Source organism: Rhinopithecus roxellana, chromosome 12 (genome assembly GCF_007565055.1).
Source record: "Rhinopithecus roxellana isolate Shanxi Qingling chromosome 12, ASM756505v1, whole genome shotgun sequence".
NCBI lineage: Eukaryota > Metazoa > Chordata > Mammalia > Primates > Cercopithecidae > Rhinopithecus > Rhinopithecus roxellana.
The window spans coordinates 114,851,123-114,869,493 of record NC_044560.1 but is presented as its reverse complement, the minus strand read 5'-3'; the positions used below and the strand labels follow the sequence as shown (position 1 = coordinate 114,869,493).

At 48.3% G+C, this 18,371-nt stretch overlaps 1 protein-coding gene, 1 long non-coding RNA gene and 1 other non-coding gene across 3 annotated transcripts; 2 read left to right on the top strand and 1 right to left on the bottom strand.

Moving 5' to 3' along the window:
* Positions 1–1,430: 1,430 nt before the first annotated feature.
* LOC115892464 lies at positions 1,431–1,537 on the top strand. Its single transcript, XR_004052346.1, has one exon. It is a non-coding gene; the product is annotated as a U6 spliceosomal RNA (small nuclear RNA).
* Positions 1,538–3,264: 1,727 nt separating this feature from the next.
* LOC104674750 (killer cell immunoglobulin-like receptor 3DL1) lies at positions 3,265–16,537 on the bottom strand. Its single transcript, XM_010379157.2, is given in 10 exon segments — positions 3,265–3,791; positions 3,793–3,942; positions 4,041–4,093; positions 4,556–4,657; positions 7,448–7,498; positions 8,958–9,251; positions 10,797–11,096; positions 12,536–12,829; positions 13,580–13,615; positions 16,470–16,537. Coding segments are annotated over 10 exon segments (1,437 nt in total). The 5' UTR covers positions 16,504–16,537; the 3' UTR covers positions 3,265–3,668.
* LOC115892140 lies at positions 13,399–16,931 on the top strand. Its single transcript, XR_004052026.1, has 3 exons — positions 13,399–13,442; positions 13,527–13,724; positions 16,463–16,931. It is a non-coding gene; the product is annotated as an uncharacterized LOC115892140 (long non-coding RNA).
* The last annotated feature ends 1,440 nt before the right edge of the window (positions 16,932–18,371 follow it).

The following is an 18,371-nucleotide window of genomic DNA, read 5'->3' as shown; positions in this document are numbered from 1 at the left end:
GGTACCGGAGAGCGGCCAGCGAGGGCCTTAACTCTCTGCAGTATTTTTTTTTTTTTTTTTTTTTTTTTTGCCGTGGAGTCTCACCTGTCGCCCAGGCTGGAGTGCAGCGGCACAATCTCGGCTCACTGCAACCTCCGCCTCCCAGGTTCAAATGATTCTCCTGCCTCAGCCTCCTGAGTATCTCAGATTACAGGCACCCGCCACCAACACAGCTATTTTTTTGTATTTTTAGTAGAGACAGAGTTTCACCATGTTGGCCAGGCTGATCTCGAACTCCTGACCTCGTGATCCGCCCGCCTTCGCCTCCACCTCCCAAAGTGCTGGGATTATAGGTGTGAGCCACTGCGTCCAGCCACTCTCTGCAGTTTTAAAGGCAATTTCCATGAATTAGAGTATGCTTTGGTACTGAGGTAAGCATGGCACGGCTTTCTGAAAATAAAGTTGAAACTTAGAGGTTTCTTTCAGCTTTATTGAGACATGATTGACAAATGGAAATTACATATATTTAAGGTGTATTACACTTGATGTTTTGATGTAGGTATACAAGGTGACATGATCATCACAGTCAAGCTAGTTAACATATCCATCATCTGGCAGGGTTATTGTTTCATTTCTTTTCTTTTCTTTTCTTTTCTTTTTTTTTTTGAGAGGGAGTCTCACTCTGTCCCCCAGGCTGGAGAGCAGTGGTGCGATCTTGGCTCACTCGCAACCTCCACCTCCTGGGTTTAAGTGATTCTCCTGCTTCAGCCTCCTGAGTAGCTGGGATCACAGGCTCGTGTCACCATGCCTGACTAATCTTTGTATTTTTAGTAGAGACAGAGTTTCACCATATTGGCCATGCTGGTCTTGAACTCCCGATCTCAAGTGATCTGCCCGTCTTGGCCTCCCAAAGTGCTGGGGTTACAGGCGATGAGGCCAACTGCAACAGATGGTGTGGTAGTTCTGTCTTTCCCCCTGAGCTTTCTCTTCCGTGAGGTATGTTGTTTGGAGGAGGGCGTAAGGAGGAAGGAAGGAAGGAAGGAGGACGGAAGGAAGGAAGGATGGAGGGAGGGGGGAGGGAGGGAGGGCGGAGGGGGGGGGAGGGAGGGAGGGAGGGAGGGAGTTATTTAGTAGTCTCTTCTTCTCTAGGGGCGAGCGTGTCGGGGTCCCTTTTCTCCCTTTGTTCTTTTCTTGCTCAGCCCTCCTATCTATTCTTTCTTTTCTTTCTTTCTTTCCTTCTTTCCATCTTTTTCTTTCTTCCTCCCTCCCTCCCTCCCTCCCTCCCTCTCTCTCTTTCTCTCTCTCTTTCTCTCTTTCTCTCTTTCTCTCTTTCTCTCTTTCTCTCTTTCTCTCTTTCTCTCTTTCTCTCTTTCTCTCTTTCTCTCTTTCTTTCTTTCTTTCTTTCTTTCTTTCTTTTTTTCGTGGTGAGGACCCTTAAGATCGACTCTCCCATGCTCGCCTCCGCAGCACATATACTAAACTTGGAATGATACAGGGAAGATTAGCATGGCCCCTGCGCAAGGATGACACGCAAATTCGTGAAGTGTTCCATATTAAAAAAAAAAAAAATCTACTCTCCTGGTAAAATTCAAGTATAGAGTACAGTATTGTCAACTATAGTGGCCAAGCTGTACAAGAGACCTTCAGACCGATTCCTCCTGAATACCTGAAACTGCATCCTTTGATCAACATCTCCCAATTCCCTCCCCCACACTGACCCCGTAGTTCTAGTGAGTTCCCCAAACTCTGATGTCTCAATATGATTTAGTCATTTTCCTGCAGATGCATCTACCCATTCCTACTGCCTCTTATTATCCTGAGCCTTGGGGGCAGTTTCCGTGCCAAGTGGAAATGTGGAAATGAGATATTACAAAGAAAAACCTTTGCGCACCTAGACAGGGATCTGATATTTTCCAAGAGGACTCATGATTACATGTTGAAATGATAATATTTTGAGTCTGTTTGGATTATAAAATAATATTTTGGATCTACTAGGTTAATTTTTTGGGTCTATTGGGTTAATGATATTATGGGTCTATGGGGTAAACTTACATTAATTTTATCTGTTTCTTGTTAGCTTTTTATTTTGGATACTAGTGAATTTAAAAGAATGTATGTGGTTTGCATGATGTTTCTACAGGACAGAACTTTATCTGTAGATTTAAGGGAGTCACAACAAAATTACAAGCATTGTTTTTGGTGAAAATGAGAAAAATTATTACAAATTCACATGGAAAAGCAAATAGCCTATAATAATAATAATGGCAATCTTAAAGAGGAAGGAGAAATTAGAGGATTCAGGCTACCAAATTTTAAGGAGTTCTCTAAGGCTATGTAAGGTGCAGCATCCTCGTGAGAGTGGACACAGAGAGCCACTGAGCAGGAAAGAGTGTGTAAAATACATCCGTGTACACACAGTCCCTTTATAGTTGACAGAGGCTGCCGTGTGGGTTAAGGTGGAATAGAATGTCTTCTCCATAAATAACATTGGACCAGAGGGTTACACATAGGAAAAAATAAATCTAAGCTTATTTTCACACTGTAAAAACACTGCTTATTGTTTTATCTTATTGTTGTACATTTTAAGAATTTATTTTAAAAATTGATGAATAAAAATTATATGCAGTCATCCTTCACTATTCATGGGTGATTGGTTTCAGGATCTCCGCTCAGACACCAAAATCTGCAGGTGCTCAAGCCTCTTACATGAAATGCTGCAGCGTTTGCATATAACCCATGCTCATCCTCCTGTGTACATGAAATCATCTTTAGATTACTTATAATTCCGGATACAGGCTACACACTGCTTCATTTGTATTCATTCAACATAGTTTTGCTTTTTGGAACTTTGTGGATTTTTTCTCTGAATATTTTTTATTTATAGTTGGCTCAACAAACACCTGTAAACCCCACAGATACGGAGGAGCGACTGTGTGTTTATAGTATGAGAGATGATGTGTTGACATGTGTCCCCGTGGAGATGAGACTAACAAGGCCTATGACTCTACAGATGTTTCATCTTGGAATGGCTTTGCCAGCTTTCCAGGTGTGCGGAGAGTAAGAATATCACTTGTTCATCTGATTCACGATCGTTGCAACCTCCTATGTGCTGCATTGTTGGATGGAAATTGGAGTTCCAGACAGAAACCAGGCTCCACCTGCTTCCAGAAGCTCAGAATCCGGGGTGAGAACCCAGTGGAGAGCAGATGGGGCTATACGGACATAGTAATGATAACACCGGAAACTTTCGGCGAATAAAGAGTCACATTACCTAAAGGATGAGGGCAGATGTGTTTATTTGAAGAGGAGAGAGCTACATTGAAATGATAAAAAAATTTGTAAGTTTCACTGCTGACAATGGCTGAAAGATAATCTGAGGGGAGGTGGAACAGCATGAGGGAAGGTGGAACAGCACATGTCTAAGTGCTGTGTTAAGAGGGAGCCTCTTGTATGTTTGGAATTGTGAGTTCCTCAGTGTGACTGCAGCCTTCAGTAGGACTAGGAAGTAAGCCAGTTAGGTTGGAGAGGTGGGCAGGGGTCAAGTGAAATGGAGAATTGTGGGCTAAGTAAAGGAGTGTGTTTTCTCTGCAGCAGGCAGTGGGGACCTTAGACGTTGGTAAGCAAGAGAGAGGCATGTTCAGATTCGTGGTGTGAGGAAGAGCGATGCCCTAAGACGCAGACTCACACCTTCAGATTCCTGCTGCTGGTACATTGGAGCTGGTAATCTGGTTTTGAGACAGGGCTGTTGTCTCCCTAGAAGACCCCTTCAAGGCCTGACGGTGGTGCTCATGGACAGAAGACAACTTTCGATCTGGGCTCAGCATTTGGAAGTTCCATGTACACACTGGTGTCTGTTGGGGGTGTCTTGGGCCTCTGAGAAGGGCGAGTGATTTTTCCCCGTGTGAAAACGCAGTGATCCAACTGTGCGTATGTCACCTCCTGAGGGTCTTGTTCATCAGAGTCCTGGAGAGAGGGAAATGTTGAGTGAGAGAGGGGCTCACATTCTTCAGGACTAGTAGGAATAAGATTGGATCCGCGAGGCTGGGCCGAGGAGGACCTACCTCCCTGTTCACTGTTCTGTCCCCCTCAGGCTCTTGGTCCATTACAGCAGCATCTGTAGGAGACAAAAGTCATCAGAACAGCTGGGAGGGCACGTCTGGGTCCTCATTTCATGTGCAGAGCCCAACACACAGGGGGAGGCTGTAGGTGGCTGAGGTCCCTCAGCTGCCAACAGCCAGACTCAGACATTCTGTCTTTCTGAGTTCAAGACCCCTTCCCATGAATGGCTCTCAATTTCCATCCCATTGATTCTGTCTCCCACTTTCTGCCTGTCGTGGAACCGTCTCCGGGATGTCAGTGGCTGCAGGGACATGAGGATACAGTTCAGAATCAGGCAATGGTCTGTGAGCTGAAGGCAGGGACAGGGTGTCTGGCACTCTCTCTAGAAAGCTCTGCCTCTGTGGCTCCTGCCTTGGGCCAGAGACCATCCTGCCGGTGAGGAACACACACCTGCGTGCTCCCATCCCGCTTCCCCACACGACCCAGAGGTCTCTGGCCTCTGCTTCGTGAGACTTACTCTTTTTGTTGGAGCACCAGCGATGAAGGAGAAAGAAGAAGATGGTGAAGAGGATCATGACCACTGAGGTCCCAATCAGAACATGCAGGTGTCTGGGGTTACCTGGAGGAAGACGAGACACCAATAAGAAGCTAATCACAGCAGTTCCTTTTTATGGATTGTCTCTCATTTCTTGATTGACAGGTAACCTTGCGGAATGTCTCCTTAGGACAAACTGCCTGATGGCGGGAGACCCAGCTTTCTCCTGCTCTCTCAGTTATAGCTCTCACAGGAACCATGGAACGTGCTGAATATACAACTGCTTTAGTTTAGATGTTTGACCTCTTGAAAGCTCACATTGAAATTTAACCCTCAGTGTGGGAGGTTGGGCCTCTTGGGAGGTGTTTGGGTCATGGAAGTGGAACCACCATGAACAGATCAATGCTTTCCCACAGGACGGGGTTAGCAAGTTCTCCCTCTATTAGTACTCTGGACAGCTGGTTGTTAAAAAGAGCTTGGGGCCAGGCGCAGTGGCTCACGCCTGTCATCCCAGCACTTTGGGAGGCCAAGATGGGCGGATCACGAGGTCAGGAGATCGAGACCATCCTGGATAACACGGTGAAACCCCATCTCTACTACAAATACAAAAAATTAGCCAGGCGTCGTGGTGGGCGGCTAAGTAGCTGGGTTAGACGCATGAACCACCATTCACAGCCTTGTATATTATGCTGTAATCGGTCCCTTCGTTTGCACCATGCCTCATCTATCTATCACTCCTCTGCCAGGTATTGATTTACGTGTAGGAGAAATAAATCTCAGAAAGAAATTAATGAAGCAAGGAATATACAACTAGGAAAAATCAAACCCAGCAAGCCCTCCCTGCAAATGATTCTACCTCACAAACATATCCTGTATCCATCCACTTCATCCACTTAGTGTCTAAATCACCACCACGTTTCACCAGTGGGGCGGGAATCGCCTTTTCCACGGTCTCCTAGATTCCAGTTACGCACCTGGGCCTCCCTTATGTTCATGTCAGTTACTATTAATCACATAGGGATTCCTAGTTAGCCCGAGGTGAATTCAAGGGCTGTGAGTATAAAACACACATTCCTTGTTCCTTCTTAGTTTCCTGTGTGCCCAGTGTGCTCTCCTCTCTCTCCAGTGGTCTTGTAATTCTCCCCATCTCATTCCCAGCGTTTCCGACAGAGCCTCTTCCTTCCGCATAAGATTGTTTTCACTTTCGTGCCTTCACAGTTGACAATTGTGTGTGGAAAATCTTTCCGCCAGTCTTCCATCACAAATATGTGATTAGTGAGACCTTCTCTGCCACCTGAAACCATACACTCAGCATTATCTATTATTTATTTTAAATTCTGACTGGGTGCCGTGGTTCACGCCTATAATCCCAGCACTTTGGGAGGCTGAGGCGGTCGGATTACTTGAGATTGGGAGTTCGAGATAGACTGGGCAACATGGTGAAACATCATCTCTACCAAAAATCTACAAAAAGAATTAGCCAGGTGTGGCGGCGCGTGCCTGTAATGCAAGCTACTTGAGAGGCTGAGGCAGAAGAATCACTTGAGCCAGGATGCGGAGGTTGCAGTGAGCCAAGATCCTGACACTGCACTCCAGCCTAGGGGACAGAGTGAGACTCCATCTTAATACATAAATAATTAAATGAATAAATGAATTTCTTGCACAGACGTTTCGCAGTGGATCAGCCATTTATAGGTCCACTTGTGCATTCATTTTCTTTCCTCTCATTTACCCATCTGCAATGTCAGTGTCCCAAGAGCACAGGCCAAATGCATCCTGTTTACTATTTGTGGAAGGTAGGAGAATCCACCCCACCCCAAAAATGTCCATGACCTAGCCTTCATATCTTTTGAATATGTGATTTTACGTGGAGAGGAGGAATGAAGATTTCAGATGGAATTATGGTTGTTAATCAGCTGAACTGAAAAGGAGAGTATCCTGGACGATTTTAGGGAGATGATGATGGATTATCTTGGTGAACCCAATATAATCCCAAAGTCCTTAAGAGATGAGGAAGAAAGCCGAGGGACATTCAGAGAAAGACGCGTGGACAAGGAAGAAGGGTCTGAGTGATCCCATGTGAGACGTGACCAGTCTTTGTGGATTTTGAGGAAGGGGGAAGGTGACCAGGAGCCAAGGAACGTGGGAGCCTGTAGAAACTGGGACATGTGGAAAGCAGATTCTTGCCTGGAACCTTCAGAGGGAAGGCAGCCTTGCTGTCACCTTGATTTTAGCCCTGTGAGATGCATTTCATCCTTTGAGCTACGCACTATAAGATAATTAAAAAGTCGTTTTGTTTTCATCCACCAATTTTGCGGAAATTTGTTATGGCAACAGTAGGAAAGGATTCTAACTGCACAGCCTGAGCATGAGGCCATGGCTGAATGAGTCAGTGAGTCGAAGTGTGCGTGCATGAGCTCTGTTCTCTGTTACTGCAATGCTCTTTCTCTGCTGAGTCAGCCAGGGTTGCCTCATGACCAACATTTCATTCCTTGGCAAGTGGAACTTCTCTAGAACCCCTCACCCTCATTAGATGTTCCCTTCCCTTCCCTCTTTCAAGCCCCGAGGAATTGATCCTCCAGTTAGGAATGTAGGGAGAACAAACACTGCATTTTTCCTGAGAAGGATGTCAGATTTGCAATCATTCTTCCAGCTTGTAGGAGGTCTCAGCTGCAGAAGATTAGAGATTAAGAGACTTCATGGAGCCCTGTGCTGTGCCCAGATCCCTTTTGCAGTTGGAGTGTCTGGAGTTCAGAGAGACGGTGGAAGACAGGCCCACAATCAGAGCTGGGAGGTGCTGAGCCAAGGCTTGAATCCAAGGCTTCCACCTCCCCAGGTTTCCAAAAGCAGAGATAAGAGGGATTCTTTACTCACTGGTTTTGGAGTTTGGTTCAGTGGGTGAAGGCCAGCTACTTGAAGGGTTTCCTAGAATAGAAACAGGAGAGAGGTGAGGAAAAGAGGGTGCCTGTCCTCTACTCAAGGGAAATCTTAGAGGTTGGTTCATGGCCAACACTCTGTTATCCAACACTGGGCTCTGGGAGTCCTGGGATCCTCTTGTCCATAATTTTTATATGTGTTGCCCATTGTCTTGAGAGTTTAAGGTACAGAGAGAAAACAGGAACATCACATTACCTGACTTAAAAATATGTTACAGAGCTGTAGTAAACAAAACAGCATAACATTGGCATATGCAAAGGTGCAAAGAACAATGGAATGAAATGAAGAACACAGATATAATCCATGCATCTACATTCAATGGCTTTCTTTTTTTTGAGATGGAATCTTGCTCTGTTACCCAGGTTGGAGTGCAGAGGTGCAATCTCGGTTCACAGCAACCTCTGTCTGCTGGGTTCAAGCAATTCTTTTGCCTCAGACTCTCGAGTAGTGGTATTACAGGCGCTGACCACAATGCTAAGCTAATTTTTGTACTTTTAGTGGAGACAGGGTTTTACTATCTTGGCCAGGCGGGCCTCGAACTCCTGGTCTCAGGTGATCCACCCACCTTGGCCTCTGAAAGTGCTGGGGCTGAAGGTGTGAGCCACCGTGCCCAGCCAATCCAATGCATTTTAACAAAGGTGCCAGGATGCTAGAATCAGGAAAGGACAGTCTTTTCAATAAAAAATGTGGGGAAAACTGGATATCTACATGCAGAAGAATGAAACTGCAACTCTACGTCTCATCATCCACCAAAACCAAATCAAAATGGATTAAATACACGAGTCTAAGGCCTGAACCTATGAAACACGTAGAAGAAAATATTGGGGAAGTGCTTCAGGACATTTGTCTGAGAAGAGACATTTGGTTTGAAACCTCAAAAACACAAGTAATCAAAGCAATAAACAGACAATTGGGAATACATCAAACTAAGCAGCTTCTGCACTGCAAAACAAGCAACCAACAAAGTGAAGAGACAGCCCACAGAATGGGAGCCAATATTTGCACACTATGCATCTGAGACGGGATTCATAACTAGAAATACAAGAAGCTCACATAACTCAATAAGACAAACAACTTAACTAAAAAATGAGCAAAAGACTTGAACAGACATTTCTCCACAAACAAAACATATAAATGACCATCATGTGTGTGAAAAAGTGTTCAGTATCACTCATCATCAGAGAAATGCACATTAAAATCACAATGAATTTTCATCTCACCCCATTAAAATGGCTTTTATCTGCAATACAGGCAAAACAAGATGGTAGAGAAAGGGGAACCCTGGTACCCTGTTGGTAGAAATGTAAATGAGTACAGCCATTATGGAGAAAAGTATGGAAGTTCTTTAAGAAACTAAAAAGAGGCTGGGCATGGTGGCTCACGTCTGTAATCCCAGCACTATGACTCTAGGGTCATGAGATATGCGACAGACATGGGCTTTCCTCACCTGTAACCAAAACGGACAGTGGGTCACTCGGGTCTGACCACTCATAGGGAGAGTCACGGTAAGAGCCGAAGCATCTGTAGGTCCCTCCGTGGGTGGCAGGGCCCAGAGGGAAGTTGGCCTGGAAAGTTCCATTAACACTTGACACTGTGGGGAGCCTGAGTTCATTGGCCTCCCCGTCCCTGGATAGATGGTACATGTGAAAAGATCTCCAGGAGCTGCAGGACAAGGTCACGTTCTCTCCTGCCTGAACCGTGGGGCCCGGCTGGGCTGAGAGAGAAGGTTTCTCATATAGACCTAGAAGTAGAAGAGGCAGTTTCCTCAGGGAGATTTTTCCTTTTTCACAGCTCCCATCATACCTGAGCTGAGAGCTCATTTCCCTGCTCTATGGCCTAATGCTCTCTGTCACCCTCCACCCCCTTCTCTCTTCCTGTCTATTTCCTCCTTCTGCCTTGTCTGTCTCTCTGGGTCTCTGACCTCACTTCTCCACCCCAAGGAATGTTTCCCCTCTTTGCATGGTTTTATTCTCTCTGACCCTCCTTGGGTTGTTGACTTGATCTTCCTTTTTCTTTAATTCTGAGTTTCTCACTTTCTCTCCTGTTCATAACTTTCTGCATATTTCTTTCTATGATCTATCGATGTATTTATCTATTTGGTGTCTATCTACAAATTATGTATCTATCATCTATATTTATGTATCATCTATCTATCTCTGTATCTATCAATTGTCTGTCTAGCTATGTGTCCATCAATCACCTATGTGTTATCTATGTCTATGTATCATCTATCTCTCTCTCTGTCTGCCTCTATATCTCTATATATCATCTATCTATCTTCATCATCATTATCTCTATGTACCATCTGTCTATCAATCAATCCATCAATCATCATCTATGTACCTACAACCTATCTATTATCTACCATCTACCTAGTATCATCTAACTATATCTATCTGTCCATCTATCAGCTGTCTGTCTCCATCTCCCTGTCTTTCTCTGCCTCTCATTCTCTCTAGTTCTCTTTGAAATCTCTGCAATCGATCCCCACATCTCCATCTTTGTCCCTCCTTGTGCCCCTCCCTCTGGGCCCTCATTTTAGGGATTTCTCTGCTCCCTTCCATCATTCTCTCCACTCTTCTGCCCTCTTTCCTCTCTCTTTATGTGTCTGTGAGTCTCTCAATCTCCTTCTCTGGCTCATTCTGTGTGTTTAGGTCTTTGCTTTTTGGTGTCCCTGATTTCTCTCTGTGTCTCTCAGGAATCCTATATATGTAGTTATTTGGAATATGAGCCTCAGAATCCAGTCTGGGGACCCCAAGTCCACAGGGGTTGGCATTCTGGGGCCATGATATCCTGGGACGAGGACCCTTCACTGCACGGAAGGCAGAGGTGTCAGAATCAACACGGCCTCTGTAGGTGCCACAAGACCTGAGGCCACAGGGGCTGACTCAGGACAGAAATATGGGTGTCCTTGGGTTCTCCTGGTAGAAAAACTTTGTGGAGGTAAAACAGAAATGAGGCTTCTAACCTATGCCAAGTCTCTGAGCAAAGTCAGCATGGAAGGACGCCTCTCTCTGGGACATGTGTGTATGTCTGAGTGTCCCCCTTAACTCTTTCTCTCTTTTTTACCTCCCTGTATGACCCCTGTGTCTGTCCTCTGTTATGACACCTGGTCTGTACTTGTGTCTCCTGTTTCTCTGTCTCAGTTGGTATAGACCTCACCAAGTGAGTCTCTCTCCATAAGAATCCCACACTCATCTTCCTCATGACCACCTGGGGCTTCCAAGTCCTGGATCATTCACTCTGTGTCCCAGTGACAATGAGAAGAATGTCCGGGCACTCTCACCTGTGATCACGATGTCCAGGGGGTCACTGGGAGCTGACAACACATAGGGGGAGTGAGTGACAGAACTGTAGCATCTGTAGGTCCCTGGAAGGTCAGACCTCTTGGGACTGATGGAATAGTTGGCCTGGGAACCCCCACCATGGAGCTCTCCAAAAAGGTGCAAGGGCTCCTCAAAGGTCACCTCACTGTGCAGAAAGAAGTGCCCAAACACGGTATCTGACGAACATTGTAGGATGACCGTCTCCCCCGATTTCACCAGGGGACCTGGGAGGGCCCGGAGGGAAGGTTTTTTGTGGACTCCTAAAAAGAGAGGTTGTGAGTTTAGGCGTCTCCCTTTGTCATCATATCCATGGCACCTGGAATGAGTGAGGGTTCCCCTCCCGACTGTCTGTCCCTCTCCTCCCTCTCTATGTCTCCCTGTCTTTTATCCCCTGGTGCAGGTCCCTCCAACTCTCTCCTTCCCTCTTCTGTGTCCGTCTGTGTCTAGTAGCCTCGGACTCCCTTCCCACTGGGCTCAGCCTCATCTCTTAGTCTGTTGTATCTGTTTCCAACTCATCTCTTTCCTCCTGTCTATGTGGGGGTGGAAGAGGAACCACGGCAGGCTGCATGTCCAGGCTCTTAGCTACCTAGTTCAGTCTCTTTCGGACAAATTGGAATCCTTGGCAGGAGGTATGAACTGATCAGTAAGGCAGGCACCAGTGTCCACACCGCCTGTTCCTAGTGGGGATTGGGAGCCTCTCCTGCCATGCCTGTGCCTTCTCCATGGCCTCAGCTTCCACAAGGTGGCTCTTGGTGCTGGTTCCAGGAGCATCGACCTCTCCCTGTGTGGAGGGAGCCTGGTGGTGGCATCAGCATCCCGCCCTTGCTGATCTCGAGGTTGCCAACCTTCTCCTTATTTGGTTTCTTTAATTAATTGATTAATTAATTGATTTTTGAGACAGAGTGTCACTTTTTCACCCAGGCTGGAGTGTAGTGGTGTGGTCTTGGCTCACTGCAACTTCTGCCTCCCGGATTCAAGCGATTGAATCCAGTCATTGGTTTACTCGTGCCCACCACCATACCCGGCTATTGTTGTTTGGTTTCTTAACTTGTCCTTGACCTGGTTCCTGTGTTGGTTTCCTGTTGCTGTGGCAGAAAATTATCACAAACATGGCAGCAGGAGAGAACACACTGACCCCTTCCACTTCTGGAGACAGAAATTGGATCCAGTTCTTCCTGGGCTAAAATCAAGGCGTCTACAGGGCAGCGTTCCCTCTGGAGACTCAGCAGAGCGGTTCTCTTGACTTCTCCAGCCCGTAGAGGCCACCTGCCATTGTGGCTCGTGGCCTTCCTCCACCTTCAAAGCCCACAGTGGCTGATGGAGTCTTCCACGACGCTGCTCTAATCCCCACTCTCCTTCTTCTCCTCCTCTTGTTTGCTGCTTTGTGATTACACTGAGCCCAGTGGGACAGTCCAGGCTGTTTCCCCATCTGAAGGTCAACTCATCAACAACCTGAGCTCCGTCTTCCCCTTCAGTCCCCTGCCCTATAGCATGAAGAGTCACAGGCTCCAGGGATTAGAATGTAACCATATTGTGGACAGTTATTCTTCCCATCACAGCACCCATTTCCCTGTATTCAATCCCCCTTTACCCCAAAGACATCAGGTCCTGGGTGATGGGACCCTGGTGGACAGCCCCAGCAGAAGCTCTGGGATTCAGGAGGTGGGACAAGGAGAAGCCCAGACAGGAGCCCTCTGACCTGTGACCCTGATCGCCAGGGGTTCACTGAGTGCCGACCACTCAGTGGGGGAGTGCGGGTATGAACCCCGACATCTGTAGGTCCCTGCGTGTGCCTGGGTCACAGGGCCCATGAGGAAGCTCTCCTGGAATATTCTGCCCTGAAAGGTGGGAACGTGACTTCTGTCGTCTTTGCACAGAGTGAAGTTGGTAAAGTTGTTAAACCCACGACGATAGTGACACCAAAGAGTCACGTGTCCTCCCTGAGGCACCACAGCGCTGGGCCAGGCAGACAGGAAGGGCTTGTCCTGACCACCTGGGGGAGAAGGAGACGCCCCCTTTTAGAGAGGAGGATGTAGGGCTGGCCCTCCCTCCCTGTGCTCAGAAGATTCTTCCCCTTTCCATGTTTCTAAGGCTCCTACCGCACCTGGGTGCCCAGGGCTACAGGAAGGACCCATCCCACATCGACATGGCGTCTCCCTACAACAACGTTGTCAGCTGAGAACTTTGCACAAGTGCTGAATAAGAGACTCTTACTAGATTTTAACACTTCACGATGACTCACATAAAACAACACAAAGTAGAGACGGCATGGAGGGCGTGTCCTTTGTGAATGGAATATCAGCCAGTGCATGCACTGAGCCCCCATCAGAAGATTTGGAATGTCAGGGTCATGGCTGTGGTTTCCCCACCTCTTCTGGTAGAATGACAGCAGCCACACTGCAGCCCTGACCGTCATGGAAACACTGGAGGGTGTGAGTTACACCTTTGTCCTCAGAGGACCTGCTGTTCCTAGCCCTGCTTCCCTCCCTTCCTCAGCCGCTGACACCACTTCCTCCCTGCACACCTCAGCTTGGAGCACCCCAAGCTCACCCCGGTCTTCACAGAGCTTGACTCAGCCAAGGGTAAGAAAGGCCAGAGAGGACGAGGTCAGAAGTGTGAGCTGAGCACCCCAGGGTCCCCCTTTCTTAGTTTATGAGACACTGTCGGACAGGACTTGCCTCCTGTTTCAGGAAAATCCTCTTAGGTGGGGAGATGACACTCTAAGGTTTGGGGAAGGACTCACCCATGTATGGACAGGCCCTCTGGACCAAGAAGAACCCTGGAAAGAAAGATCATGATGGATGATCCATCTGCAGGCAAACCTGGGCCTCCCCTGCTGCCCCCACTGGGCTGTGCGTCTGGGCAGCCAGGCCCTTGCTGGGCTGAAGGTAAACTCACCCCCGCTGCCTACCTGCCCCCGCAGCAGGGATCTCAGCTGCGCAGAGACCCAGCCTCATGACCCAGATCTGCACCCCAGGCGTAGATCTACACAAGAGGCCCATATCTCCACTCCATGCTGATCTCTCTACTCCAGGCCCATATCTCCACTCCAAACCCATATCTCCCCGCCAGGCTCGTATCTCCCCTCCAGGCCCATATCTCCACTCCAGAACCCTATCTCCACTCCAAACCTGTATCTCCCCCGCAGGCTCCTATCTCCACTCCAGGCCCCTATCTCCACCCCAGGCCCCTATCTCCACCCCAGGCACCTATCTCCACCCTAGGCCCATATCTCCACCCCAGGCCCATATCTCCACTCCAAACTCATATCTCCCCTCCAGGCTCCTATCTCCACCCCAGGCCCATATCTCCACTCTAGGCTCATATCACAATTCCCGACCCATGTCTCCATTCCAGGCCCATATCTCCACTCCAGTCTCATATCTCTACTCCAGTCTCATGTCTCTACTCCAGGCCCATATCTCCACTCCAGGCCCATGTCTCCATGCCAGGCCCATGTCTCCACTCCATGCTCATATCTCCACTCCAGGATCCTATCTCCACCCCAGGCCCATATCTCCACTCCAGGCCAATATCTCCACTCCAGGCCCATATCTCCAACCCAGGCCCATATCTCCACTCCAAGCCTGTATCTCCACTCCACGCTCATATCTCCACTCCAGGATCCTATCTGTATTCCAGGTTCATATCTCTACTCCAGGCCCAAATCTCCACTCCAGGCCCGTATCTCCTTGCCAGGTCCATATCTCCACTTCAGGCCCATATCTCCTCCTCCAGGCCCAGATCTCCACTCCAGGCCCATCGCTCTATGCCAAGCCCATGTCTCTATCCCAGGCGCATATCTCCAACCCAGGCCCATATCTCCAACCCAGGCCCATATCCTGACTCCAGGCCCAGATCTCCACTCCAGGATCATATCTTGACTCCAGGATCCTATCTCCACCCAGGTACATATCTCCACTCCAGGCCCAGATCTCCACTCCAGGCCCAGATCTCAACTCCAGGCCCAGATTTCCACTCCAGGCCCATATCTCCACTCCAGACCCATATCTCCACTCCAGGCCCAGATCTCCACTCCAGACCTGTATCTCCACTCCAGGCCCGTATCTCCACTCCAGGCCCATATCTCCACTCCAGACCTGTATCTCCACTCCAGACCTGTATCTCCACTCCAGACCCAGATCTCCACTCCAGACCCATATCTCCACTCCAGGCCCATATCTCCACTCCAGGCCCAGATCTCCACTCCAGACCTGTATCTCCACTCCAGGCCCATATCTCCACTCCAGGCCCAGATCTCCACTCCAGACCCATATCTCCACTCCAGGCCCATATCTCCACTCCAGACCCATATCTCCACTCCAGGCCCAGATCTCCACTCCAGACCTGTATCTCCACTCCAGGCCCGTATCTCCACTCCAGACCCGTATCTCCACTCCAGGCCCGTATCTCCACTCCAGGCCCGTATCTCCACTCCAGACCCGTATCTCCACTCCAGGCCCGTATCTCCACTCCAGGCCCGTATCTCCACTCCAGACCTGTATCTCCACTCCAGACCTGTATCTCCACTCCAGGCCCAGATCTCCACTCCAGACCCATATCTCCACTCCAGGCCCAGATCTCCACCTCAGACCCATATCTCCACTCCAGGCCCATATCTCCACTCCAGACCCATATCTCCACTCCAGACCTGTATCTCCACTCCAGGCCCGTATCTCCACTCCAGACCTGTATCTCCACTCCAGGCCCGTATCTCCACTCCAGACCCATATCTCCACTCCAGACCCAGATCTCCTCCCCAGGCCCATATCTCCACTCCAGACCTGTATCTCCACTGCAGGCCCGTATCTCCTCTCCATGCTCATATCTCCACTCCAGGATCCTATCTCCAATCTAGGCCCATATCTCCACTCCAGTCTCATATCTCTACTCCAGGACCATATCTCCACTCCAGGCTCCTATCTCCTCTCCAGGCCCGGATCTCCTCCCCAGGCCCATATCTCCACTGCATGCCTGTATGTCCACTCCAGGCCCATATCTCCACTCCATGCTCATATCTCCATTCCAGGATCCTATCTCCACCCCAGGCCCATATCTCCAGTCCAGGCCCATATCTCCACTCCAGGCTCCTATCCCCACTCCAGGCCTGGATCTCCTCCCCAGGCCCATATCTCCACTCCAGGCCTGTATCTCCACTCCAGGCCCGTATCTCCACTCCAGGCCCATATCTCCACTCCATGCTCATATCTCCACTCCAGGATCCTATCTCCACCCCAGGCCCATATCTCCACTCCAGGATCCTATCTCTATTCCAGGCCCATATCTCCACTCCAGGCCCATATCTCCACCCCAGGCCCATATCTCCACTCCAGGATCCTATCTCTATTCCAGGCCCATATCTCCACTCCAGGCCCATATCTCCACTCCAGGCCCATATCTCCACCCCAGGCCCATATCTCCACTCCAGGCCCATACCTCCACTCCAGGCCCATCCCTCCATGCCAGGCCCATATCTCTACTCCAGGCCCAGATCTGCACTCCAGGCCCCAATCTCCACTCCAGTATCATATCTCCACTCCAGGCCCATAACTCAACCTCCAGGTCCAGATCTCCCCTCTAGGCCCAGATCTCCACCCCAGCGCTTCCTCGGTCGATTCCCTTCCAGGACTCACCAACACACGCCATGCTGACGACCATGAGTGACATGGTGCTGCCGGTGCAGACAGGCGGCCGCGCCCCAGCTCAGCTCAGCAGCGCACAGGATGTTATCTGGCGTCCTGCCCTTGCAGTTGACATGCTGACCACATCATGGGAGGGTGACGTACGCAGGCTCTTCCTACCTTGCATGAGGCGCAGTGGGTGCTCACTCAAGAGGGGAAAATGGCTTCCTGGAAATTGTTCTCACTAGAACTGACACCTTGTGTCCTTCACTATGACCAGCTGAAAACACGTCTCAGATCCAACCTCCCGAACACGAGGTGACTAAAATCGGTGCTGATGTGAAAGACTTTTCATGTATTTTTGTTGTTTTTATCTGTGTTTCAAACTCTTCTCCGTGTATAATATGCAAAATATCTAATAGGTATTATGAATGTTGTCAGAGTAATTGTGACGAATAAACCAATAGGATGTTTCATGCTTGTATTTCTAGTATGACAGCAGAACCAGTTTAAATGATTTAAGTACCCAGGGAAGGATTATGCAATTATTTACAATCTTAGAACTGTTCTTTATCAGCAAAACCCACAACATGTCAATTCTGGATTTTTGTCGTTTTATCTACAATTTGTCTCATGACCCGAGAGTCCAGAGTCCCAATTCATGGTTCGCTCTCTCTCTGTCTCTCTGCCTCCCTCATTTTAAATTGTATGGAAATATCCAGTAACATAATGCTATAGAGCATCAAGTGTCCCCCAGCACTTTGGGAAGCCGAGGTGGGCGGATCAACCGAAGTCGGGAGTTCGAGACCACCCTGGCCAACTTAGTGAAACCATGTCTCTGCTAAAAATACAAAAATTAGCCGTGCCTGGTGGCAGGCACCTGTAGTGCCAGCTACTCAAGAGGCTGAGGCAGGAGAATTGCTTCAACCTGGGAGGTGGAAGTTGCAGTGAGCCGAGATCGTGCCACTGCAGTCCAGCCTGGGCGTCAGAGTGAGACTCCGCCTGAAGAAATATTAAAAAAGCGTAGCAAATAGCCTATAATAAGAAACTAGAGGACTCCAGCTACCAAATTTTAAGGGGTTGTGTAAGCCTACATAAAGTGCAGCATCCTCAAGAGAGCGAACACAGAGAGCCCCTTATCAGAAAACAGTGTCTAAAATACATCCGTGCACACACAGTCCTGTTAGAATTGACAAAGGCTGCCATGTGGTTTAAGGAGGAATAGAATGTCTTCTCAATAGATAACACAGGCCCAAGGGTTACGCATAGAAAACAATAAATCTAAACCTATTCTCACACTATAAAACACTTCTTGTTTTTTATCTTGTTATTGTACATTTTTTATGATTTATATTTAAAATTGAGAAATAAAAGTTAGATACAGTCGTCCTTCACTATTTGTGGGTAATTGGTTTCAGGATCTTGGCTCAGATACCACAATCTGCAGGTGCTCAAGCCTCTTACATAAAATGGCACAGCGTTTGCCTATAACCCACGTTCACCCTCCTGTATCCATGAAATCATCTCTAGATTACTTATAATTCCTGACACAGCCTACACACCATTCCATTTGTGTCCATTCAACACAGTTTTGCTTTTTGAAACTTTGCGGATTTTTTCTCTGTATATTTTTGATTTATAGTTGGCTCAACAAACACCTGTAAACCCCACAGATATGGAGGAGTGACTGTGTATTTATGGTATGAAAGATGATGTGTTGACATGTGTCCCCGTGGAGATGAGACTAACAAGGCCTATGACTGTACAGATGTTTCATCTTGGAATGGCTCTGCCAGCCTTCCAGGTGTGAAGAGAGTAAGAATATCACTTGTTTATCTGATTCACGATCCTTGCAACCTCCTATGCACTGCATCGTTGGATGGAAATTGGAGTTCCAGACAGAAATCAGGCTGC